The 26,514-nt window shown below is 43.1% G+C and overlaps 1 protein-coding gene and 1 long non-coding RNA gene across 4 annotated transcripts; one reads left to right on the forward strand and one right to left on the reverse strand.

Annotated features, from left to right (window-relative positions):
• Nucleotides 1-364: 364 nt before the first annotated feature.
• On the reverse strand, nt 365-17,606 carry ZNF202 (zinc finger protein 202). 3 transcript variants are annotated; one of them, XM_050755601.1, is made up of 9 exons: nt 17,472-17,597; nt 16,346-16,465; nt 16,049-16,164; nt 6,484-6,982; nt 5,612-5,822; nt 5,154-5,242; nt 4,159-4,288; nt 3,505-3,624; nt 365-3,020 (listed from the first exon to the last, which is right to left on the reverse strand). In XM_050755601.1, exons 4-9 carry the CDS (start codon nt 6,883-6,885, stop codon nt 2,026-2,028), a joined length of 1,947 nt encoding a protein of 648 aa, XP_050611558.1. In that variant the 5' UTR covers nt 6,886-6,982; nt 16,049-16,164; nt 16,346-16,465; nt 17,472-17,597; the 3' UTR covers nt 365-2,025. The 3 variants fall into 3 exon arrangements, with proteins under 3 accessions (XP_050611558.1, XP_050611559.1, XP_050611557.1); XM_050755602.1 differs by lacking the exon at nt 16,049-16,164 and having other exon boundaries at nt 17,472-17,606; XM_050755600.1 differs by lacking the exons at nt 16,049-16,164; nt 16,346-16,465 and having other exon boundaries at nt 17,472-17,589.
• A 93-nt stretch (nt 17,607-17,699) lies between these two features.
• Nucleotides 17,700-23,552, forward strand: LOC126934839 (uncharacterized). The gene is made up of 2 exons (XR_007719124.1): nt 17,700-18,144; nt 18,762-23,552. It is a non-coding gene; the product is annotated as an uncharacterized LOC126934839 (long non-coding RNA).
• The last annotated feature ends 2,962 nt before the right edge of the window (nt 23,553-26,514 follow it).

Raw genomic sequence — 26,514 nt, forward strand, 5'->3', positions numbered from 1 at the left:
TATAAATGGTGAAGTATGAGCTAGGAGAAATTATCTGTTGTGGCTGTGACATTTCACCCAGGATAGGCTATGCTTAGGCTTAGATACATAGTTTAGAAATGCCTGCATATTAGCACAGGCTTAGATACATAGTTTAGAAATGCCTACATATTAGCACAGTATCTTCTGCAAACTCCAGGCTTGGTTCTTAACTCAGAGTGCATGTATTTCACCGGGCTCTGCCAATCATCCCAAGCCTTCCTTTCCTCATGGAAAAATACTCTGTACTCCCAGATTTGAGGACGAATCACCCTCAGAAGTATCAGGACACTGAAGCCCTGGAAAAAGGAACAGGTAAGATGGGAAGTCCCAGAAACCAGGGAACTTGGCTGCAAGTGTTACCTTTATTTATTTCATATATATATTTCCAGAAGGACAACGGTTGCCTGGTATTAAAACCAAACCAGTCCATCAGAATCATTGACCAAAATGAGAATTTCCCTGTTGGGCCATTAGGGTTGGAGTCTTATTAACCCTCCCCTATTCCTCTGGCCCATAATGCATTATGAGATAGAGGAGAAGAAACCAGGCACAGAAGACTCTCCCTCTCATGCTTTAACCCCATACCCTGTGCTCCACTTAAGGAGGATGTCTCCCCAGTTCTTGCCACTCCCACAATCAGAGCAGGTGAGGTTCACAATTATTCAGCCTCATCTCCAAGGAACCTTTAACCGCAACAGAGATCCTTGGGCCATTATGAGATGCTACTTTTTAGTTCTTAGTTATAGGAACATAAAATCACGTAAGAAAAAGCAAACAACACAAATACATGAAAGCCATTTACTCCTGGTGAATTCCTCGGGGTCCCAGGTTCAACACTTTCCGTGATGTCAGAGTACTCAGTCAGGGATGATGGGAACAGGGTGTCGGGAGAATAGTTTTGATGGTCTTGCCAGCAACAGCTTTTTCCTATTTTCCATAATTTGGTCTTAGCCGTTTTCCAGTTGTCTTCATGTAAATAAAGTGGCCCATGGCAATCATGATTCTGTAATTGTTACAGTGCCTTTGTAACTTGACACTGTTCCCAAATCCCCTTACTCACACCGCCCCTGTGATGGGGGTGTGAAGGGGTTGGTGGGCTCGTGCATATGAGGAAATGTGAATGATTTCATTATGACCGAATATGCTTTACTCAATAAGTACTCAAACGCTACCACCTCACTTGCAGTAGAAGTGCTAGGGACGAAACCAAGAGACTGGCTGAATAATGGGAAGGTTAAATGCATGAGTATTTTAATAGAAAAAAATATTAAAAACAAAACCAGAACTCGTATGGAAAGAGGCTTCTGACTAGGCCCTCCTTTCTAGCAGTTTGGCACCTGATAACAAAATTTGACATTGGGGGAGGGAGCAGCTTGACAAGGTCCACATGAAGCAGCCTTGAGATTTTTCGCCCACTTCCATTTCTCCTCAGCATCAAAGGAAAGTGCATGGTAAGAAGTGAATCAGACAGCGACGGATTTATACAGTTATCCTGTGAATATGTGGCAAAGCCATCAGGACGCAAATCTCCTGTCTTGAGTTCAGAGCTGTGTGCTTTAAGATTTGACCCCACTAAAGACAGCATCCTTCAGGCTGGTCCCTTCCCAAACCTACGGGGCTGTCCTTGGCCACTTTCAACCTGAAGCTGTTGAGCAGTCTTTAGGATATGCAACAGCCTATTTTTTGGACGATACAGTAACCACAACCTCTGAAGTCTCTTAATTCTCCTACTTTATACCCATGAGGTAGAGGCAGGCGCACTCCAGTGAAGGAGAAGCCTCAATTCAGGTTGTACTTTGGATGAAACATCCCCTCAAGGTGTAGAAGACGACGGAGAGGTTCTGCCCAGGCTTGTATTTAGTTGCAGGAAGAGGTGAGGTCAGATCTGGGCAGGTCAGGGAGACTCCCTCGAAAAGGTCTTCCCGGGCTGACAAGAGGGCTTTTCCTATTCCTCACCTCCCTTAGGTGAGGGCTGAAAGCAGATCTCCTCACATGGGGACCTAGCTAGGAGGTCTTTTCTGAGTGGGTCCTCTGATGTCTAATTAAGTGATATCCTCTGCTGAAGCTTTTCCCACAGGTAGGGCACGTGAATGGTTTCTCCCCAGTGTGTGTTCTCTGATGCCTGACGAGGTGGTCCCTGCGACTGAAGCTCTTCCCACATTCGTTGCATCGGCAGGGCCTCACTGAGGCGTGTCCTCTCAAGTGCTTGGCGAACGCCGCGCTGTGGGTGAAGCAGCGCCCGCACTCGCTGCAGAGGTAGAGCTCTTCGGCAGCGTGCGTCTTGCGGTGCGCCAGGTACCGCCTGTGCTCACTGAAGTCCTCGCCACACTCTCCACACAAGTAGGGTTTGCCTCCCAGGTGGATTCTTTGGTGTGTTGTTAACACAGATTTCTGGCTGAAGCTTTTGCCACAAATAGTACAAAAGAAGGGTTTTTCTCCTGTATGTGTCCTCTGATGCCTGACAAGGTCTGAAGTCCAGCGGAAGTGCTTTCCACAATCATCACATCTATAGGGCTTCTCCACAGATGGAGTTCTCTCGGCCTGGGTCAAAGGGGAGGTCTCTTCCAAATTCTTCCGGTTTAGGGGGTATTTATAAGGCGCGTTCATCTTATGAACCTTTTGGTGCCTGGCAAGATGTGAGCTTCGTGTGTAACTTTTTCCACACTCCATGCATTTATAGGGTTTCTCTCCCGTGTGAGTCCTCAGGTGTCTAACAAGATGGGAGTTACAAGTGAAGCTCTTTCCACACACAGAACAGTCATGATGCCTCCCTAACAGGGGCTGGATGGGCGTAGTTTCCCGAAGGTTCACAAAACTATTCACTTGAGAAATATTTGTACCAAATCGTCTTTCATTAAGTCCACCTGGATTGTCCTCGAAGACTATTTCCCAATCTGGAGTCTGGTGAATTTCTGGTTCTCCCAAAATAGGCCTGTGTATATCCTCCAAACTCAGATCTTCCTGCTCCAGACACTCTTCCTCATCTTTACTCCTATCTCCTGTAGAAAGGGTGAGAGGAAAAAAGGGGTCATTGTAGTGGCAACAATGCCTTCTACACAACGGGGACATTTTTAAAAAGGGGTTTGAGACAGCAAGACTCAATGGAATGCCTGTCCTGTGCCAAGCACTTTCTCATATTGTTATGCTATCAACAAACCTTGGTATGCAGAAATATAATCTTCATTTTGTAAATGCAGAGACTGAGAATTGAGGGTTTAAGGGAATTGTACAGTAAATGGTTTATCTGCAATTCCAAAAGTTAGCATTTCTCTTTCACCCTTTTGTATTACATTGCTATCAGACAAATGATGGGAGGAGAAAAGAGGAGGGAGATGACAGAAGAAATGGCTGTCAGAAGGAGAAAGCAGTACTGGCTGACATGTGAGAAGAACTGATGAGAACGGGGCCCTACAGAGAGAGAGAAGCACTGCCTAGAGGAACTGCCGGCTCAGGGTGGGTAAGACCCTTTTTGTCATTCCTCACCTGTGTAGGTAAAACTCAGGATTTCTGGCTCTTGAGTCTCTTGAGGCTCTTGGATATCTGGGACCCAAGGCTCTTCCTCTCTAACCTGGGAGATCTCATCAGGTCTGGGGATTGGAAATGCTGCTCAAGAGAGGGAAAATAGGATATCACGATTGGCTCAACAATTCCCTGTGTTAAGAGTGGACCTTTTCTATTTGGTAGGTTGTGGAGCAAATACATAGCTAGCTCAGGTCATGAAAACTTTCATCTCTTTAGTTTGTGTACTTTTAACCAAGGACTGCATATCTCTTGTCTTTCTTGTGGTTTTCACCTGCAACTCAATAATTACACCGTTGTACACCTTATCCTCTTTTCCCATACTCAAGGAAGATTATCTCCAACTCTTGTTTTAACACTCATGTGCTTACTTCAAATATTTCTGCACTAAAGCTGCAATATTACAAGTTTGTTTCCCTATTAGAGGTTTCCATTTCCAAACATTTATCTTTTACTTGAAAGGACACCATATTTTGCACCTAATCCCTCAATTTTACTGGTTGGGAGGGCATAAGAGAAGTTCACTGCATACAATCTAAGGTCTAAGATCCCCCAAAATTTCCAGCAGGAAAAAGATCTCTGGGCTTAGAATACTCTAGAATACTTGAAATTCCTTACACAGAGAGACTACAATTCCACAATCTTCTTCCAAGACATATTCTCCATAGAACTCTTTCTGTGTTGGGTCCAGATCACTCCACTGGTCCTGGGAAAAGCATACGGCCACATCCTTGAACGTTACCAGTCCCTGAAACCACATAAGGATTTCATCAAAATGTGACGCTACAGGTAGCCTCGCATTTTGTACCTGTTGAAAGTCACACAATAGGAAGACTCCATCTAGGAGATGAAAGGAGCTCAAGTGGCGGGCTGCTTAAACTCATTCTCAGGGGAGCTATGTGTCCTCTAGCGTCCTGCACTGGCCCTGCCCCCTCCAACGCCATCACTTTCCCTGAGGACCAGCTTATGTTCTTCTTAAGGTACTGTTTAAAATTTAGGAAAGGTCTTAAAAATCATCATCCCTACTTGACACTTTAATGCTACATACATTTCTGCAAAATTTATCTTTTCTAGTCAACTTTCCTGAACGACTCTAATCACTTTCAATAGTTTCTACACTCTATAGCCAAAACAAGACTTTTTTCCTCAGTTAGATTACAATCTAAAACCATACATGAATTCTATTTCTTATCCTCCAGCCACATGGCTTAGTTTCAGGGCTTTGATCACGGTGAATACTTGCTAAATGTCTCAGCAGTACAGTCTGTCATACTTACAAATGACTATCAGATGTATTCCTTAAAAAAAACCTAAAAAACCCTCATTTGACAACTTCGAAGTTGTACTGGAGTGTTACAAAATAATCTCATTTTGTTAGCTTTTCTAGTCAACGGCAAATAAACAGGCGTTGGCGCCTATGGATCCAATAGAGGGTATGATAATTTGTCTCATTATCTCCTCCCCTTTCTCCTCCCCTTCCAGGCATCTGCAGAACTGTGAGCTTAAAACTGGCAAGAGTGTAAATGTGTATCCTGCTTCGCCTGTTTAGTATGGCTAATGCCCAGTGGTTCTTCAAACAAACTCTCTGTGGTACAGAGGTAATTAGGGCACACCTGTGATAGAGCAGTAAGAAGAGCAACCATCTCTGAGTCTCCAGAGCTCCTCTCTGCGGGAAGGTCTGGCTCCTGGGGCACTGGGACCTCTATGAAGAAAAGGCGGCAAAGATCAGTAATATGCAGCGTGCCCCAATAATGGACAAAAATCTAGGCATCCCCCACCATCTTTGGTAAGAAGGTGGCCCTATCCTTCTTATTATGGGAACCAAGACACAGGCCTAAGGGTAGCTCCCATATCCCACACCCATCACCTATAAGACCATCAGAATGCCAAGAGAACAAGCAACGATCTGCTATCTAAGCTTGGCCGTGTTTTTAGGGGACTCTAGCTGGTGGTTCTGTCTCCTCTTGACATCCTGGATTCTGTGATTTCTTTCCATGCAGTCTACCCAGCTCCCTTGGTACAGGAGAACAGCCTTCTGCCACAATCCCCCCTTTCTGCTGAGGCTTCCCACCGCTCTCCTGCAGGGACTGGAGCTCCTCTTCCTGGTGCAGACGCTGCTCTGCTGGTGCCCCCCGATCTGGGCTCTGTGTGGTTTCCTCAGGAGACTGCCGGGGGGTCGAGCTTTGCACAGGATCCTGTAGCTCACTAGGTGACTCAGGCTCCGCTCCTAAATGCACCGTCTCCTCTGACAGGACTTCCTGGCCGTGAACATGGACAGTCACCTGGGAATAATTCCAACTTCCAGTCACCATGGAGTCAGGAGGAAGTTCTTGGTTGTCATGGGAGCTTATTTTAGGAGAAGATGTCTAGAGAAAACACTCCCAGAGGGACCCAGACAAGGAGGGGAAACTCCAGTTCCAACTCAGCAGGCAAGGAGGAGCTGAAGCTTATCCTCCCCAGAACGAGGCAGGGGATGCGCAGGTCTGCAATGCTCTCTCACCACCCCCAGCTTTGGAACCCGTCACCCAAGGCTCCTTCCCATCTCCACCTGTCCCACCTGTAGCTCTCCTTGCTGCCTGCTTCCCTAGCTGACCAGCCAGGAAGGGGGATCTGTGACTGGGGATCTATGAGAACCTTTGAGGAAGTCACAAAATTCTTCTCTCCAGGAACCCAAGGCTCAACATTCAAAGAAGGGAAAACCAAAGCCATGACCCTTTGGTGGCTGAGACCCCCCAGACGGTCCCTACACAGGTGTTCCAAAATCCAGAAAGTCACATTCATACACACACATCCTCCTAATCTGTGGGGCTCATGGATCTATGAGCAACCCGAGGGCAGAGCCCACTAATAATTTATGGGGATCCTGCAAGCCCTCCCCCAAATCCAGCCTTCCAGCAAATAGTCCCCCTCCACATCACACAGATCAGGACTCCCCCTCCTCACCCACCGCCTTGGTCTCCTGGGTTGTTTCTGCAAACCCTCCACCAGCGTCACCGCCTCCTCGCCACTTTCTGGCCGTTGGCCCCGCACCCAGCTCTGTAGTTCTCCGGGCAGGACGGTAAGAAATTGTTCCAGTACAAGCAGCTCTAGAATCTGCTCCTTTGTCCGCCTCTCTGGTCTCAGCCACTGGTGACAAAGTTCTCGGAGTCTGATGAGAGCTTCTCTAGGGCTTGCGGCTTCCTGATAGCGGAAGCGCCGGAAGTTCTGGTGGGAGGTCTCCAGCACTGGGTCATCCCTCTGTAAGACAGACTCTGGCCTACAGGTGAAATCATCTTCCAGTTTCACCATCAGAATTCCCTCTTCTTCCCAAAGATCCTGGTCCTCTGGTTCCACGGCTGTAGCCATTTCTTGGCTTTGGGGTGGTCTCACACCATCTAGAGCTCACACTGTCATTAGACCCCAGCCTCAGCCTGGACACAGCGAGGATTTTCTGCCAAGGGCCCTGGATAGAGAAGTAAAGACAAACAAGAGTATAAGCATGAAACTACACACAAGGACAACAGTCTGAGTTCAATCATAATCCCCTATACAAACTTCTTCAAATGGTTAAATCCTCTTTTCCCCAACCTCCACAACCATAAATCAACACATCCAGTTGGGAGAGGACAATCCACGACTAAAGGTGTGGTCCTCTATCCCCCTTCCTAGGCAAGGTTCATACTCCAAGAGAAAATACTGCATTTCCACTTCATGAACACTGCCAATTCCATCTCTCAAGACTCCAAATCGGCTCCCTCCTCTTCCTTCCTACAGACCGCTTTAGTTTCAGGCTTCATCATCTGCTGCCTGGACTCTGCTCTAACTTCCTGAGATCCCTGCAGTACTCAACTATGAGCAAAGTGCAACAGAATTACCTGTGGAGGTTTTGCAAAACACAGTATCACACATTTTTCAGACACTCTGATTCAGTCAATCCAGGTAACTGTATGTTTAGAGATGCTACATGCAGTTCAAAAGTGTATCCATGGTTGAGAAACACCAACCATGAGGGAGGTGTGTAAGGTTATGAGCGAAAGTTCTGAAGCCAAGCTACCTGTGTTTGAATCCTGGCTCTATCGCTTACTAGGTATTTCCAGAGTGAGACCATAGGCAAGTTCTCATTCTCCTTATGCTGGTTTCTCTGTCTATAGAAGGGAGATAATAATGGTTTTCATCTAATAAATTTACTATAAGGATTAAATGTATTACTATCTTTGCTTAGAAGAGTGATGGCACCAGCGGTTATCTTCCTAAATTATGGTTCCAACTATATTACTCAATATTTTAAAACAAAACCTTTTTAATGTTAGTAAAATCAGTTCCAAAATCCTGGGAATGACACGAAGCTCTTTACAATTAGCCCCCAAGCTATTTTTCAAGCTTCAGATTCTACCTTTTCCCTGTATTGCCTGGTTATCTGGTTATAAAAAATGTATTGCTGATCTTCCTACAACAGGGTGACTTTTCAGCCCTCCATGTCTTTTTGAAGGTTGTTCCTTCTGCACAGACTACCCTCCACCCTTCCCCTTTCCACGCTACATGGTGTGTTCTTTCTTTTTAACGGGTCTTGTCTTCTTTATTCCCATGATTTGCAGCTTAGGTCCCTCTCACTTCTCATCTGGATGACTGCAACTGCCTCCAAATGTGAGCTACCTGCCCCCAGATTTGTCACCTTCACATTCCCACTATGACCAGTACGAGCGCTACTGGCAAATGTGCTCATGTCCCTTTCCTATCTAAGATCCTTCCATCACTCCCTGCTGTCTTGTTAAGTGAAACACAAACTTCAAAGCATTCTACATTAGGTTGATGTTCATCTTGTTATTCTCTTCGCCCTCCTCTCTAATCCTTTCAGACATCACACATACACGTATGTACATGCAAAGCACACGAGTCCCATGTTCTTTAGCTTTTGAACATGCTGTTTCTTCTGAATCTTTATCCTTGTTTAGGTTAAACTTTAAATTTTTCAAGACATAAGCTCAGGCTTCATGTCTTCTGAGATGTTTTCTTTGACCCCATTTCCCCTACTCTTAGACATGGTTAGAAATCACCTAAGTCCTCCCGTAGTGACCTGGGCACCTCTCTATCCCAGTATCGGTCATATTACATAGCCATCGCTATCTTTCCTGTGAAACTCTTTGAAGTCAGGAAGCATTTTCCATCAATCTCCAATACCTATAATAAAGTGCACAATAAATGCATGTAAAATGAATAAAACTCTACTCCAAAGCTCTTCCTATTGTAACAGGAAGAACCATTGTTTCCTCCATTATGCTTTTACTATCTTATTATTATTCACCATATCCTGTTAATTCCACCTTCTAAAAAATGTCTTTTGAATCCATCTCTTCTAAAAAATGTCTTTTGAATCCATCTCTTCATCTCTACTGCCATTCCCCCGGTTGAGCCATTATGACCCACTAGAAGGTATTAATAGGAACTTTAAAAAAAATTACAATACCCTCTGCTCCTCAACAGCACTGGCTCATAACAGGCACTGATACATTGGAGAGATGACTTAGTTCAACCTCCATGACTGGTTTTCTTTATCCTGTCCCCCTCCAGACCAGTGTCCACAAGCAGTTTAAGGGCTCCTTCGTTTCTCAATCTTTTTTGTGCTGTACTACAATTGTCTCACATCCACATTCAAGGTTATTGATCCACTCTTAACAGCTGTGTCTCATCTGTTGTTGCCCATCAAATGAGTTTATAGTCAATGACCATATTATCTTCATTCTTTCTCAAAACCCTTTTAATTCATACTCTTATGACTTTTTTGTTTCATTATCCTCAATCACTTGCAACATACTTTCATAGTCTATTTTGGATAGCTCCCTAATTCCTTGATTTTCATGTGCAATTTTTCCTCTGCTGTCTCTACCTCATGGTGATTTACTTTTTTCTCAAGTGGCTTGTAATTTTTTATTTTATGCCCATCTTTTTACTTTCGGAGTCCTGAGAGCCCTGGATTTAAATGTGAGCCCCTTGAATGTAATTTCATTTGTTTTTTCCTAAGTGTTAATGGTTTCAATGATCTTGGAATATTTGCTTTTTAAAGACTCTCCCTCTGTTGCCCAGGCTGGAGGGCAGTAGTGCAATCATAGCTCACTACAGCCTGGAACTCCTGGCCTCAAGTGATTTTCCAACCTTGGCCTCCCAAAGCACTGTTACCACAGGCTGAGCCATGGTGCCTGGCCAAATCAGTTTTTATGTTAATTTCCCAGAGTGTTCCTGAATAACGTTTTTGTGTATTATTTAGACCGATGCCTTCAAGTAATGTTTGGCCTACCCAAGGCTCTGGAGAACCTACTTCCTTGTACTTTTCCTGGGTCAGTGGGAAGATGTTCAAAGGTCCAGGTTTGCAGGCTGCTCAGTTCTGTAACTTTCACACAGCGTCAGCTCCCCAAGTCCTGTCTCCCTGTTGCAGTACCAGTATTAAAAGCTCAAACCCTAGAAACCTTATTTTGGTTTGGAATCTCACTGGGCCTTAGTGAAGTGAGCTTATACTTATTCTTCTAGTGGTTATTTCTTTTTTATTTTATACTTATTCTGGAACCTATATGCTTTCCTTTAGCTTTTGTGAGACAGAGAGAGAGAGGGAGAGACAGCAGGGGCAGACAGGAACAGGATTTAATAATGGGCAGGAGGCCCATCCACATTAGCTTCACCTGCAATACTCCAAGTAGGTAAGTGGTGAACTTCCTAACATACAAAATCTGCCAATGGCTTCCCAGTGACCTTAGGATAAAATTTAAACTTCTTAAAATGTGATACTCAAAGCCCTTCAAAACCTGGTCCCTGCTACCTCTCTTTCCTTCCATGACTGCCACTCCCATTGAAAGCCACTGCTTGAATTACTGTTCTTTCTTTTCTATACCCTCCCTGGGCTTTCCTGATGCTGTTCACCCTGTCTGAAGTACCCTTCTCCACTCTCTTCATGTGGTTAACTCTACCCATCTTTCAGATCTCAGTTTTTCCAAGATGCCTTCCCTGGTCCTCCCAGATGATGCTTCCACGGGAACTTGTATCTCCCCCATCACAGCATGCACATGTGTTTATTTTTTGTGTCATCAAAATTGTTCATCTTCTGTTGAACTCACTGGACTGTAAAGCTCTGAGGGCAGGGACATGCTGTGCCCAGCTCGATGCTCGGCATGCACCAGGCACTCACTTCATATTTGATGAATGCAGAGAACGCTTAGTAAGGTTTTAAAAGTCTGTTTCCAGAAGGATAGATACCATGTCATATTAACCCATATTCATCCACAAGTCTAGCAAACTGTGTGCTGGATAAAGGCATACACAGGGAAAAAAACATTTATTGTTTGGATTGTAAGAATTCTCTTAGTGGTTCCCAAGGTGATAGAACCACAACTCATCACAAGAAATCTTCAGGTTGCACCAGGAATAATCCAAATGCAAGTCACACAACACTGGGCATTTGAAAAAAAAATCATTTTCCATTGAGGATTCAAATCAATTTTAATAAGCACAAAATCAGACATGAAATAAATGGAACTACAATACTGATTATTTATCCAGATAAAGCTTTCCAACCCTCACCCCAACTCCTACCCCTGGAAGACGGAATTAATACCTAGGGTCTTTTGGCTTAATGAAAGGACTTCTAGTATCTTAAAAATTTGAGAACCGATGTCCAGTGAAGTAGACTTGGAATCCTCATTGTTTTCATGCAGCACAAGGTACAAGAGATTCCACAGTATGGATCCTACAACGTATGCATTGACAGAAGAGTTCCTGCTCTCTCAGAGGGCGCTGCTCTCTGAAGAAAAAAGAATATATAACAGTGCCACACCAAACTGGCCATTTAAAACTGCCCTTCAGAAATCACAAGCTGAGATTTCTGTTGCTTGTTTTGCATTTACTTTGGCAGCCTAGGAAGACGAAGGAAAACAGATCAGCAATCGAAGGAATGAAGGAAGGAGTCTTGGTGGGGTAAGAGATGGGAAATGAAGGAGATACAGCAGTGCTGTGCACAGCACCAAACTGGGGTATCCAAAGATGTACATCCCAGCCCCAGATCCTCAAGAAGCTGGAGCTTCCCTGAGGGTTTCGTGAAGTAACATACACAAGAGCCCTTGTAAAGGATAAAGCCCTCTGCAGATAACCAGTCTCCTAACTCAGTGATTATCTGAGATGTGAGCTTCATGAACTAAAATGTGTTGTGCACATGTCAAGTATTAATATTAGAGGCAGAAAACAGATGTTGCGTTTTTATTCTATAATTAATGGGATGTGCTATGCCACAAGTATACCTTGCAATTTGTTGCCTTTGCTATTCTAATACCTTTCTTCAATTTCTGTCCTTGGAAGAGTTCCAGAGTAAGATAAAAACTATAACAAGAATAGAGAGAATATGAAACCAGGCCAGGATTAAGAGACTTGGTTCCAGAAGACACTAAAACAATATCTGCAAAGATACAACCTAGTGTCTTGAGTGTTCCTAGGATGCACAAGATTGGAGAGGAGCTATGAAGGTAAGACCTTCATACACTCCTCAGGCCAGCTGTCTCTGCCCCTTATCTGAAGGTATCACGTGGCAGTGAAGACCCACGGTCAATTCTCTTACGAGAACAGAAAACCACAGGCAATGAAAGAATATCTAGTTCTGTACCTTAAAATGCTACTAGCTAGGGTGATCTTTCTGGACCCTAAATGACAAAGTCTGTAGTCATATACTGTCAACCTAAAGGAGAGACAGTGATCTTCCTATTTACTGGAAAATAATCTTCAGAAGAAAACAGTGATTAGAACTGAAATTATTATATTTAGCAGATATTTATATCCCTTCCAGTCCCCATTCTTATTTTACACCTTAATGCAGGCCTATAATGTGGGAATTTTAATATGGCTACTTGCTGGGGCTAACCAGGGCCTGTCAACCGCTCCTCTCAGTGTTCTAGAATAGACATTGACTAATAAAAACTGTTAACCGCTCTTTTCCAATGCTGCTGCTATTCTTTAAAACAAAAGATTAGCCCAGTACAATCCTTCTAATGGAGATATTCTTTTATTCTTAATTGTCCTATATACAAGCGCTTATCTAAGCTTTCCACGTAACAGTTAGGGACCTTGGAACACTGGGTTTGAATCCCTGACCTTGCTCATCAGCCTTGTAACACAATTTCCCTAAGCCTCAGTCTTATCCCCAAAAATGCGACTAATACTACCTATCTCATGTGGTTGTTTTAAGGAGTAAATGAAATAACCTATAGAAATCCTTCAGCATAGAGTCTGGCATAGGGTAGGTGCTCAATATATTTTATTCATTTTCCTTCAAGCTATTTGAAATCCTTCTGGGAAGATGGCAAGATTTAAATGATAAACAAGTAAACAGTTCTTTACTTCATCATAATTACAAAAAAATAGATGGCATAAGGAAAATCTTGATCTGTCTATTGTTATATCAAAGAAACCACGCTAAACCAAAAAAACAATCCTTGCTTTGGAGGCACTTTATGAAGTAGGATTAAATGAAAGTGTTGGAATACAGATGAGAAGGAACTTTAAACACACATTCTCCCACCGAAGACCATATCAGCAATGCTTCTAATTACCAATATATCAAAACCCTCTCCACTCCCTGTAACTGGCAGGAGACAATCTGAGGCAAACTCAGTGTACCAAGAAGACCTATGAAAACTTAACCTAGATGGCACAAGGAATGAAAGGGAGTGAATTCCCTGGCTTTTGGCCTTCTAACACATGACCAGTATGCTTCAGACCATGTTTAAAACTGTTTTTGTAATATATTTTTGCCACCTAAGTTTTTTTTTTTCCCCCTTCATAAAAGTGATATTTGAGTAGCGAGGGGAGAAATGGCTCAAAACTTGTTACAATAGGTTCCAAAGAAAGAGAATAAGGTATAGAGAAAGGGAAGACAGGAAGAAAGAAAAAGAGGTCAAGTATGTAGTAGGTGGTACAGGGAAGTCAGCGGACGCTAAGACACAAGTATCTTCTGCCTGGAAATGCTGCAGATTTTGTGGTTAGCCTCAAGATATTAGGTGGGAATAAACATGTCATTGAGAGTAAATGTAAACACAAAAATGAAAAATAAAAATTGTACAATTCACTTTATTCTTAACTAAAATGTTTTTGATGGTTATATATGGCAGGCCTAGGAGGCAATGTTAGACAGTAGATAGCTGCCTTTGGGGGAGGGTGACCTGTGTTCTGTCCCCTGCTCTACGTTGTAAAGAGGTGTCATTTTGGACAAGTCACAGCAGCTCATGTTGAATCTTGGTTTGATTCTTTATCTAAAGGTAGAAAACTGAAGCAGCTTTTTGATGCTGATGAGGAGGAGTTTTGAGAGGAACAAGGATATACACTATCTCTGTTGAATATCTGGGCCATAATGTATCAGCCTAGGACACTGAGAGAGATTTATTCAAGAGTTGAGGAGAGCTAGGGGCCAAATAAAGATTTTTAAGTTTTGAGATAGGGTTTTATTCTGTTGCTATGACTGGAGTGCAGTGGCAAGATCACAACTCACTGCAATCTCTGCCTCCCAGGTTCAGGCCATCCTCCCACCCCAGCCTCCTGAGTATCTGGGACTACAGCACATGCCGCCACACCCAGCTAATTTTTAAATTTTTTGCAGAGACAGGGTCTTGCCATGTTGTCCAGGCTGGTCTCAAATACCTGGGCTCAAGTGATCTGCCGGCTTTGGCCTCCTAAAGTGTTAGGATTACAGGTGTGAGCCACTGCACTCAGCCTCAAATACAGACTTTTAGGAGGTCAGATTTATACACCTGTCCATCATGGTCATGTTGGTTAACCTCCATCATGAAGCTAGGCTTTTTAAACTTCAGGAAAACTACCCCAAAGCAGTTACTGGCCTAAATAAAGCAGGTCACCCTATATGCCTCAGTTTAAAACAGAACATCACAAATTAACCTGAAGCAGGAAAAGGAGGGGACATCAAACCTGACACCAATCCTGATGAGAGCAAGTGCTCTCATTTGACAGCCAGAGTTAAACTAGATGTATGCAATTCCTACAATGAACATGATCAATGCCAATCAGATAGTCAGAGTAACCATCATTTAATTGGAAATAACATATACAACAGAGCTGACCTGAGGCGTTGCTATAGATAATTCATAACGGCAGTAAATTCAAAAGTCATTTACTATGTTTTTAGCTTTGTCATTAACACACCCTGTGTGGATATCCCCTGTTCTACATCTAGATGACTTCCTTCTGGCTTTCCTCAAGGCTCCCTTAACTTTGAGGAGACGATAAGGGATGGGATCCCTGCCTGTTGAACCAGAGGAAGCTGAGGAGCACCAGGTTTCCACTGAAGACTAAATCATGATCCAAAGAAGGAATCCCAGAAGCCATTCTTGCGTGAGCATGGCTTAATGTCTGTCTCCCACTGTGAGCCCTGGCCTTGAGAGCAAGGGTCTCCTTAGTCATTTTTATATTCCCAGTGCCTACCACTTTGTCAAGCCCTTGGTAGAAAAGGTGTTCAATAAATGCATGTTGAGTTTTATTACGCTTTCTATTTTTCCTCCCCCAACTTGTACATATTACAGAAGCACTGAAAATTCAGAAATCAGCAGGTGTCAGGGCTCCGGGGTAATAAACCATTCACAGGGATAGCTATAGGAATTTGGCATTAGCATTGATTCCAATCTCTTGGGGGTAATCAGGTGGCATAATCATGCCCTGCTTTACTGTGTAGCATAAGGTCAGTGGAGAAAAACATCAAGAAGGGAGGAGGACAAGGGATGGAGTTCAATACAGAAATATCTACCGAGCGTCAATTATGTGTCCCACACTATTCAAGGTACTGGGCAGAGAAAGATTAAAAAAAGCAGAAGCTCCGACCTTGAGGAACTTAACAGGTAGTTAAGAAACAGCAGGATTTTTAGCAATACTAGGAATTCACAGCAACAGCCCAGAATCCCGATGTAATATATACGATCAAAATGTGAGGTCCCTATCAAGAGAATTAAGAAAATCAAGGGGAAGAACTCATCAATACTTCACCTCAAAGTTGGCATATAGCATTTGTTTAGGTACGCTTTCTTAATTTTGCGAACAAAATATTCAGACCTAAGTGATTATCCACAAAAGATCGGATTACTAGTTTCTAACACAGAAGTACTCAAAGGTATTCTGAACCCCAACCTACTGCATTATGTATCACATTTGGCCAAAAGGTAGTTGTTCTCAAAGTGAAGAACCCAGATCTGCAGCATCAGTACCTGAGCCTTGTTAGAAGTACAAATTCTCAAGCCCTAGCACAGACCTATTACCAGAAACTCTAGGGCTGGGTCCCAGCAATATGTGTTTAACAAGCCCTTCAGGCGCTTATAGTAAGTTTGAGAACCACCACCTAGCAAATGAAGTGAATCTGGCGTTCATGCAGAAAGCCATTGCTGGCCAAATTAAAGGGTTTGCTGGTGAGAGAACAGGAAAAGCAAGGGGTCTAGAACTGTTTCACTTTTTAAATCTGTGCCAAATTTACTGGGGAAAAAAATGTAAACCTTTAACTTACCTCATCTGTACAATTTGCAATGGCTGAGTCCCTCACATTGTAGTAAACCTTGTTGTACCCTTGGAATGATTGTCTACTGCAATATAGTATATACACAGAGTACAAAAAGGGTATAGCTGGAGGAGAAAGGGTGAAAGATTATGAATCCCAGGTGTCTGGTCCCAGGAGGAATAATTCCTGTCCTCTCTCCAACCCTGCCCACCCTCTTATGCTAGATAGTAACAGCAAAAAGTTATCCAAGACTGCTCCGCATTCACACGCTTCCCACCAACAAACCTCCCATGGCTATCCCACAACCTTTCTGAAGTAGCTTCCTGGATCAAGCCCCACCGGGCAGCTTGGAAGAGAAGCTGGGAGGGATGAGGGGCTCCACTAGCATTCCTTGTGACTTCTGAGTGTAGCTGCCCTGGGTGTCACCTGCAGAGCGTGGATAGAGAAAAAGCAACAGTTCTAAGCCCAGTCTCTAAGTGAGAGCCTGGGATGTGGCACTGCTCCCCAGGACCAAGGTTGTCTAAGAAAGGCTGGGTCTAAGAGTCTCCCTTTCGGGAGGTCAGTACAGATCCCAAGGCAGACAGGATTATCAAAGGGCCTAGATGAGAACATTCAATGTTTAGAAAAATAAAAATTAGACTGACACCTTTTTGAAGGCACGCAGCCTATCCATGGCACACAAACTAACAAACTTTTAGTCAAGACACTCAAGAAGTAGGTATACCCCTGCTAAAAGTAACGCTGGTGCTGAGAAGAGGTGCCAAAACTGGCTGTTAGGAGTGGGAGGAGAGGAAAGTTGCAAGAGGAGACAGCAGTTACTGGCTTGAGGGGAAGCTCAGGGTCTGTCACAGTGGCAGCTGAAAAGCCACTGGCCAAATGGACGCCAAGGACTACTATCATCACAGGTGATAAGATCATGGTTGAATGTATCTGAGTGTGTGCTGGGGGCTGAGAGGGGCTTAGTGGTGTAAGGAGATGGGGCTCGCCGGGGCAAGGAGCGCGCGGAGACGATCTTAAGCAATATGACCAGGGGTAAGAAAAGGCTGCGGAAAATAAAGGGGCCTAGACCACTCTTCCCTCGGTTCCGGAGGGACAGTTGGCGCGGAAGCGTTAGGAGGTACGAGGTACGGACTAACTACATTTCTGCAGGCCCCAGGAGGGGGCGGAGGGCGGTGGCTGGAAAGGAAAGGAAGCCAGGAGCGCCATCCGTGTCCTCGGAGACACTGGCTCCGGCCACCAGGAAACACAGAGACCACAACGTCTCGGCCCCCTCAGTACACCGCCGCCACCCCTTCCCCAGGACACGGCGATTTCCCCAAGCTCTGGGGGGCGGGGTCTCCGGTCCCTCCCCCTCCTCCCCGCCCTGCCCGGCTCTGCCCGATCTGGTCCGGCCCGGTCCAGCCCGGCCCGGCCCAGCCCACTCAGGACTCACGGCTCCGACAGCTCCAGCGGCTCCTCCCCTGCCCCGGCTTCTCTCCCACCCACTCCCGACCGAAATAGCGCCGCCGGATCCGAGCCGCGCGGGGCCTAGCGGGTCGGAACACGTGGGGCCTTTGCGTCCGGAACCGGAAGCGATCGCTCGCCCCGCCTTCTTGCCGCGCTGGAGCCTTTCTAGGCTGTGGGAGGTTTGGTCCTCTCTATGCGCCCTCCGCGGGCTGCGGCTTTGTGCTCCCCAAGGACCCAGTGCGAAGAAGCCTCGGACCCCACAGCTTCCGTCCGCGGCCCCCAACTCCACTCTGCAGCGAATAAATTAACATCTTGGGCCTTTCATTTACACGCATACCTTCTGCAAGGGTTTTCTTTTTTCTTTTCTGTTTTTAATCTTTTGTGTGTTTGTTTTCATTTGGATACCTTTACGTGTTTTTCTTGATATTTTTTTCTTTGCATTGTCCGCTGCAGCATGGTAGAAAAGGGCAGCGTTAGGTTTGAATACCGGCTCTTGCATTCACCATCAGCAGCAGGGCCTCGGCCGAATCACTCCATCTTTGAACCCTATTGTGCATCATAGAAAATGGGCATAATAATACCGTTTACTCTGAGGACTAAATGATACATTGCCCATGAACTGAATGGAACATCAGAAGCTCAGAAAGAGAATAGTTATGGTATCACTGTTCTTTCTTTCCCTTTGAGTGTTGCTTCGTATTTCTTTACTTTCAGGCTGTCTTCCCTGATCTCACTTGTTCGTTTTTGTCTTTTGGGGACCTTTCTGCCCATACCTGACATTTTCCTTTGCTCTCATCCCTTTTACCCTGTAAGTCACCACTCTCCACGTGCCATGTGCCACCTCGTTTTCATGGGACACGTTGCTGGGATCTGTTTTCTGGGTTTGAACCAAAGGATTAGTTACTTTTGGTGAAGTGGGAGTGTATTAGCGAAACAGAACTAATAGGTGTGAACCCAGAAGGCAGGACAACTCCAAGCGGGGAGGGGGGCTTCCAGATCATAGGTAGATAGGAGACAAATAGTTGCATTCTTTTGAGTTTCTGATTAGCCCTTCCAAAGGAGGCTGTCAGATAATGCATTTATCTCAATGAGCAGAGGGGTGACTTTGAATAGAAGGGGAAGCAGGTTTGCCCTAGGCAGTTCCCAGCTTGAATTTTCCCTTTAGTTTAGTGATTTTGGGGGCCCAAGATGTTTTCCTTTCACACAGGGTATGTATAAACATATAAAAGGAGATTTATTATAAGGAATTGGCTCACATGATTATGGTCGTTGAAAGGTCCCGACATCTGCTAACTGCAAGCTGGAGAACCAAGGAAGCTGGTGGTATAATTCAGTCTGAAGCTGAAGGCCTGAGAACCGGAAAGAGATTGAGGTGCTGGTGTCTGAAGGCCAGAAAGCAGGAGGAGATGATATCCCAGCTCAAGAAGAGAGAGGTGAATTTACTCTTCCTCTGCCTTTTTATTCTGTTTGGGCCCTCAATGGATTGGATGGTGCCTACGCATATTGGTGAGAGTGATTTTCTTAGTCTACTGATTCAAATGTAATCTCTCTTTTTTTTTTAGACAGTCTTGTGCAACCTCCGCCTCCCAGTTCTCCTGCCTCAGCCTCCCTAATAGCTGGGATTACAAGGCATGCGCCATCACGCCCGGCAATTTTTTTTTTTTTTTTTTTTTTTTTTTGTATTTTTAGTGGAGACCGGGTTTCACCATATTGGCCAGAAACACCCTCACAGACACACCTACTAATAATGTTTTACCTGTTATCTGGGCATCCCTTAGCTAGTCAAGTTGACACATAAAATTACCCAATACAAAGAGAAATATACATTTCATGAAAGCCTACTGGGTACCAAATGTTTTTCTCTGTAAATCTCATTGAATATTTAAAAATATTAGTATTAAGTGCATAAATAATACATAAACATGTTCTTCTAAACATTTGCTGCATTACAGTGTTAAAGAAAAAATTATTCAGTGATACTTGTTAAAGCATGGTAAGGGAGACCTTATTCAGGAGCAGGAAAGGTAAACCACTGCAATGAAGTCTTGCTGTAGGGACGAGAGATTGGGCTCAACTCTAAATACAGAATGGGCAAGTGGGAATTTATAGTCAAGGAAATTTTTTTGGAGTTTGGGATGCCAATGGATTGAAAATTACTAAGGGGAACCATCAGGCATAAGGGGGATTCTGGCTAAGTCAACCTAATGGGATTCTTGCTGAAGACAGGTCAGGGTGATCAGATATCACCTGTGGGATGGTGGAGGATGAGGACCCTGACCAGGTATTAAAGATGGTCAGATATCAAGGATGGGGGAGTTCCTGCTAAAGGACTTAGAGTTCTTTGCTAACATTAGATCTTACAAGGAAGTACACCAATAGCCCTAGGAGGAGTTTCAGAAGCCTGACAAGTTTGGCGAAGAAAAGAGATTTTGTGAATGGATAACCCCAATGACTTTTTTTTTTTTTGGAGATGGAGTCTTGCTCTGCCGCCAGGCTGGAGTGCAGTGGCACCATCTCGGCTCACTGCAACCTCACCCTCCCGGGTTCAAGTGATTCTCCTGCCTCAGCCTCCTGAGTAGCTGGGACTACGGGCATGCACCACCAAGCCCAGCTAATTTTTGTATTTTTAGTAGAGACAGGTTTCACAATGTTGGCTAGGATGGTCTCAATCTCTTGACCTCATGATCCGGTGGCCTCAGCCTCTCAAAGTGCTGGGATTACAGGCGTGAGCCACCGCACCCGGCCACTAATGACATTTTTACCAACCCTGGCTTCCTCCTCTCTCTCCAGAAGTTAGCTGTTCTTATGACCCGAGTGTGTTTATCTTCCAGATCTTTTTCTTTATTTTCATGTGCTGTGTACATATGTATCCACAGAAAGTAAATAGTATTATTTTCTGTGTACATATGTGTATGCCCGTGTGTTCATGTTGAATTCTTCAATTTGTTTTCTCTTAGCAGTGGGCCTTGGAGATCTGTTGATAGCAGTAAATAAAAATCTCCCTTATTCCTTCTACTTTCTGCATAACATTCCATAGTGTAAATAGCAATTTGCCTATTGAAAACATATGTTTTTATAATTGTTGGGGTTACAAACAATGCTATAATGATCACCCTCTTTGTGCATACGTGCACAAAGACGGACACTGAGAAAGAGTATTGCTGGGTTAAAGGTTGTACACATTTAATGAATACTGTCAAGTTTTCCTCCCAAATGAATGCACCTGTTTACACTCTTAACAGCAGCGTATGAGATTTTTCCCCCCATATCCATGCCCTTACATCATGTTGCCAAATTGTAAATCTCAGACAGTTTAATGGGCAAACACAATATCTAATTGTTTTACTTTGCCTTTCCATCATTAATGGTGAGACTGAACTTTCTTCCATACATTTGTTGGTAATTTGTAGTTTTCCTATGAGTTTTATTTTTCTATTGGACTTTTTGTTTTTTTAAATTGGTTGTTAGATGTTCTCTATGTATCCTAGATCCTAATCATTTTACATATATGTTGCAAGAGATATATTAATTTTATGTGTCAACTTGACTAAATTCATGAAAACGTACTGTGTATAAGATATTTTTCTCTATAATCTCCTTGAATATTTTTAAATATGAATATTAATGTTTTCCTTACCTTTATAGATTATTGTTTAACTTTGTAGTGTTAAAGTTTCAAATCTGTTACACTCTTTCCTCCAGTGGCTTCAAATTAGGTGTTTTATTTGAGAATATCTTTTCTGCACCAAAGTCATAAAGGCTTCTCCTGTATTTTCTTCTACTACTTTTTGCTTCTCCTTTTTATGATTAGGTTTGGAATTTATTTTTGTGAATGATATAAACGGGGGATTCTAATCTAATATCAGTGGTAATCAATTTCTACTTTGAAAACATGGAGTATGAGATATTTACATAATAGAGGATATATTTACATACAAAAGATATAATCCATATGTGATGCGATCTGAATTCTGTCAGTGCAGTTATCTGGTCCTTCATTTGTCAATGATTGTTTGAGTTACTGCTCTTACAAGACGCTGTGGTAGGTATATGGAACAGAATGGAGAATAAGAAAGATGTAATATCTGTTCTCGTTGATCTAACTTTCACGGGTTGTGTGTGTGTATGATATGAAGGAGTTGGGGAAGAAGAAAACAGTTTAAATAACTGACTCTATTCACTAACTGTGGCTATTTAATTATGATTAATTAAATTAATTATAATTGTTGTAAGTTCTCCAAAGGAGAAATACAGAGTGCTATGAGAACTTGTAACTGGAGGTCCTAATCCTGGCGGTGGTGCTGGTAGAGAGGTAGTTAGGGAAAGCTTTCTTGAATAGTGACATTTGAACTGAGTCTGTGGAATGCCTGGGCAAGCTGAGGCTGGAGGTGAGGTTGGGAGATGGGGTATAAACCAAAAAGTGTCTGAGACATATTTCAATTGATTTAGAGGTTTATTTTGCCAAGGCTGAGGACACACCATGGAAAAGTAGACACAGGTTACAGTAGCATCTGTGGCCTGTGCTTTTTCCAAAGAGCGTTTTGAGGACTTCAATATTTAAAGGAGAAAGAGCAGGCAGGAAAGGAAGGAGGAAAGAAAAAAAGGGGAGGGTAGGCAGCTAGCAAGAAGTCCCATTCTTGTGAAGCTCTGATCAGGCTCAGCAATCCACGTTTTACATCTGAAAAACAAGTAGTCGGGACAAAGTCAGTTATGCATAGATCTGCATTTTCTATAAGGTATAGTAAACGTGAAGTAAAGTAAACGTGTCTAGAAACAAAAGGAATTTCAGAAACAAACATGTTTAGAAACAAAAAGTATGTGTTTAGAAACAAAACAAAAGGAAGGCAGTTTTTGCGTGATTCAGTTCCCAAGCATAGCTTTTCCCTTTGGCACAGTGAGTTTGGGGTCCCAAGATTTTGTTTTCCTTTCACTGAGGTGAGTAAAAAAGAATACTTGAAGTAATGGGAAATCGTGTATACCAGAGCTCTGAAATGGGAAGGAGTCTGGTGTACTGGAGAAACTGAGAGGAGACTGGTGTGGCTGTGGTCTGAGAGCAATAGTGGAATTTGTGAGACCTGATACTGTGGACAGAGATCAGACCTAATAGACTAATGGTCTTATAGGTCGAATTAACTGCTAAAATTAATGAGAATCTGGTCGGGTATGGTGGCTCACACCTGTAATCCCAGCACTTTGGGAGGTTGAGGCTGGTGGAACACCTGAGCTTAGGAGTTCGAGACCAGCCTAGGAAACACGGTGAAACCCTGTCTCTACAAAAAAATACACACACACGCACACACTTAGCTAGGCGTGGTGGCATGCATCTGTGGTCCCAGCTACTCGGAAGGCTGAGGTGGGAGGATCACTTGAACCCAGGAGGTAGAGGTTGCAGTGAGCCAAGATCGTGCCACTGCACTCCAGCCTGGGCAGCTGAGTGAGAAGCTGTCTCCAAAAAATAAATAAATAAATAAATAAAATAAATAAAATTAACGAAAGCCATTGGAGTTTTTTTTATTAATTGAGCAACATGATTAGATATGCACCTTTGTAAGGTCTTTCTGGTCACCGAGGAGAATGGAGGGGACCATGAGTGGATGAGGAGAGATAACTTAGGAAGCTATTACTGTAGATTAGGTACTTGGACTAAAGCAATAATAGTAGATATGGAGGGCATTGGGTTATTTCTTTAAAACTATTTGATGCAGAGCAAAGAACTAATTGTTAGAAAGATGGTTATTGTTAGAAAAATTGTTAGAGGCCGGGCGCGGTGGCTCAAGCCTGTAATCCCAGCACTTTGGGAGGCCGAGACGGGCGGATCACGAGGTCAAGGAGATGGAGACCATCCTGGCTAACACAGTGAAACCCCGTCTCTACTACAAAATACAAAAAACTAGCCGGGCGAGGTGGTGGGTGCCTGTAGTCCCAGCTACTCGGGAGGCTGAGGCAGGAGAATGGTGTAAACCCGCGAGGGGGAGCTTGCAGTGAGCTGAGATCCGGCCACTGCACTCCGGCCTGGGCGACAGAGCGAAACTCCGTCTCAAAAAAAAAAAAAAAGAAAAAGAAAAATTGTTGGAAAATAGGATAGAGAGAGGTTATTTCCCAAAAGTTGAAGAAATGGCAGGGGTAATTAGTGATAGTGAAGTGAGCCCAGCTGAAAGTTTGCATAGGAGTTGCACTCTCCTAGTTGTTCAATCCATGTCTGACTGAACACCAGGTATAGAAAGTGAATGGTTCTGGAAGAGCTATGTGTACATGGCATTTTGTAATTAGAGTCATTTAGACTTGCAAGACGAATCTGTAATTCAAAGTGACCTGGTGGTGAGCCACTTGGTCAGGCACTAGATTAGATACCTTGGTAAGTATATGATTATCTGCATTCTAATGTGTCTGTATTATGCTTTATATTTTCTCATATTTGATTTTTACACTCTGATCCCCAAGTTAGTTGGTCATTTGTGAATACCATGGAGTGATAAGGTCCTGATAGAAACAGAGGTGGCTTTAGAGATATACCTTAAGGAAGACAGCAGGACATCTAGTCTGAGACACGTTGAGAAAAATGGTCTGTAGCTGGATAAGCTTGGAAAAGACCATATACTCCATCCTCTTCTTGGAAATTTTTATAATGCATGCGAAGATCCTTAGAAATGAAAAACAAAGCTGAGTTTATTAGTTGACATGTAAGGGAGAGCTATATCATTCAATGTGATGGGAGTGAGTCTTTCTGAGTTAAAAGAGGAAAGATGAAATCTAGGATAAGAACTGGAAGTTTTGCTCCAATAAGGCAGGATCTTGAAGACTATCATTGGTTAAGTAGAGGATTGTAAAGTATTATTTTGGAATGGCAATTGCTCTGGTTTTCAATAATTATGGGACAGGTCTTTTTTTTTTCTTCCAACTTTTATTTTGGGTCGAGGGAGTACATGTGCAGGTTTGTTATAGGGGTAAATTGCTTGTCACTGAGATTTGATGCACAAATGATCCCATCACCCAGGTAGTGAGCACAGTTTCCAATAGGTAGTTTTTTGATTCTCACTCTTCTCCCTCCCTCCACCCTCAAGTAGGCCCCAGTGTCTGTTGTCTCCTTGGTGTCCATGTGTACTCAATGTTTAGCTCCTACTTTTAAGTGAGAACATGTGGGATCTTGTTTTCTGTTCCTGTGTTAATTTGCTTACAATAATGGCTTCCAGCTCCATCTATTTTGCTGCAGAAGACAGGATGTCATTCTTTTTTGTGGCCACATAGTATTCCATGGTATATATGTACCACATTTTCTTTATCCAGTTCATCATTGAGGGGTATTTAGGTTGATTCCATGTCTTTGCTATTGTGGAATAGTGCTGCAGTGAACATATGTGTACATGTGTCTTTATGGTTGAATGATTTATATTCCTTTGCGTTTATACCCAGTAATGGGATTGCTGGGTCAAATAGCGATTCTGTTTTACATTCAAGAAGTCTCCAAATTGCTTTCCTCAGTAGCTGAACTAATTTACATTCCCACCAGCAGTGTGTATGCATTCCCCTTTCTCTGCAACCTTGCCAGCATCTGTTATTTCTCTTTTACTTTTTAATAATAGGCATTCTGACTGATATGAGATGATATCCCACTGTAGTTTTGATTTGTATTTCTTTAATGATTAGTGATGTTGGGCATTTTTTCCCTTGAATTTGTTGGTCACGTGTATGTCTTCTTTTGAGAAGTGTCTGTTCATGTCATTTGCCCATTTTTAAATGGAATTGTTTGTTTTTTGCTTGTTGAATTGTTTAAGTTGCTTATATTTTCTCCCATTCTGTAGATTGGCTGTTTACTCTGTTGATAGTTTCTTTTGCTGTGCAGAAGCTCCTTAGTTTAATTAGGTCGCACTTGTCAATTTTTATTTTGCTGCAGTTGCCTTTGGAGTCTTCATCATGAAATCTTTGCCAGGACCTATGTCCAGTATGGTATTTCCTATGTTTTCTTCTAGGGTTTCTATAGTTTTAGGTTTTATATTTAAGTCTTTACTCCATCTTGAGTTGATTTTTGTGCATAGTGAAAGGAAGGGATCCAGTTTTAAACTTCCGCATATGGCTAGCCAATTGTCCCAGCATCATTTATTGAATAGGGAGTCCTTTCCCCATTGCTTGTTTTTGTCAACTTTGTTGAAGATCAGATGGTTGTAGGTGTGTGGCTTTATTTCTGGATTTTCTAACCGGTTCCATTGGTCTCTGTGTCTGTTTCTGTATGGGCATAAGTCTTAATGAATTCCAAGATGGGATGAATAAAGCTATGTTGGGTTCAAGATCATATAGGAGGTACTTTTATACACATATGTTTAGATTTGGAAATTATTTTCTCTAACTTAGTGTTATGGATTCTCAGAAGTTCAATAATGAAGGAACCTACTTAACCTTTTCTAACCCTGCATTCCCCCCACCCAGTTTGAATTCTGAGTCCTGTTTATGAATATCCTGTGGCATCATGAAAACACTGCTTTACTTAAGTGTGTGCATTTTCATAAAACAAATTATCTCTAAAGTTAATTGTTAAAGATTTGTTTCAGGTCTATCCAGGCGCTCAACTTTGTCATTAAAGTTATTGATACTAGAAAAATAATATCCAGGGATCTGGGTAGGTTGTTCGTGATATTGTCTGAATGGATCTTTTTGTAATTCCTTACTCTGCTGGAGAAAAGTAGAATAGGAAAGACATTTTGGCTTTAGAGACCTGAGAAACAGTAGGGTACAATGTGAGGTCTCAAGTTCTGTCTTGTCTCTGTGGCCAGGGCTCCTTTTCTTTAAAACAGCACTCTATCTTCTCTGGACACTGGAGGCTGCCCACAATCTCCTTCATGTCTTTGCCTCCCTTGTAGGTGAGGGAAAGTCAGATCTTAGGCATGGTTCCCTGGAAGTCTTCTTGTAATTCATATCATTCTTGATGTTCAGGAGGCTTCACCGTTGGATAGACTTCTGTAACTCTAGCATTTCCAACTCCTAGAACTAATACCCCTGCAGACTACTATAATACCCCCCCCACACACGTGCACACA

The sequence above is a fragment of the Macaca thibetana genome, chromosome 14 (genome assembly GCF_024542745.1).
Source record: "Macaca thibetana thibetana isolate TM-01 chromosome 14, ASM2454274v1, whole genome shotgun sequence".
In the NCBI taxonomy this organism is placed as follows: Eukaryota; Metazoa; Chordata; class Mammalia; order Primates; family Cercopithecidae; genus Macaca; species Macaca thibetana.

Excerpts from the sequence above, each read along its gene's own strand:
- ZNF202 (XM_050755602.1), bottom strand. The coding sequence starts at position 6,885 with ATGGCTACAGCCGTGGAACCAGAGGACCAGGATCTTTGGGAAGAAGAG. Across the intron at positions 3,625-4,158 it reads TGGAATTGTAGTCTCTCTGT|CATTTCCAATCCCCAGACCT; the intron begins GTAAGGAATTTC and ends TCTCTTGAGCAG. Across the intron at positions 3,021-3,504 it reads CCTGAGTTTTACCTACACAG|GAGATAGGAGTAAAGATGAG; the intron begins GTGAGGAATGAC and ends CCCTTTCTACAG.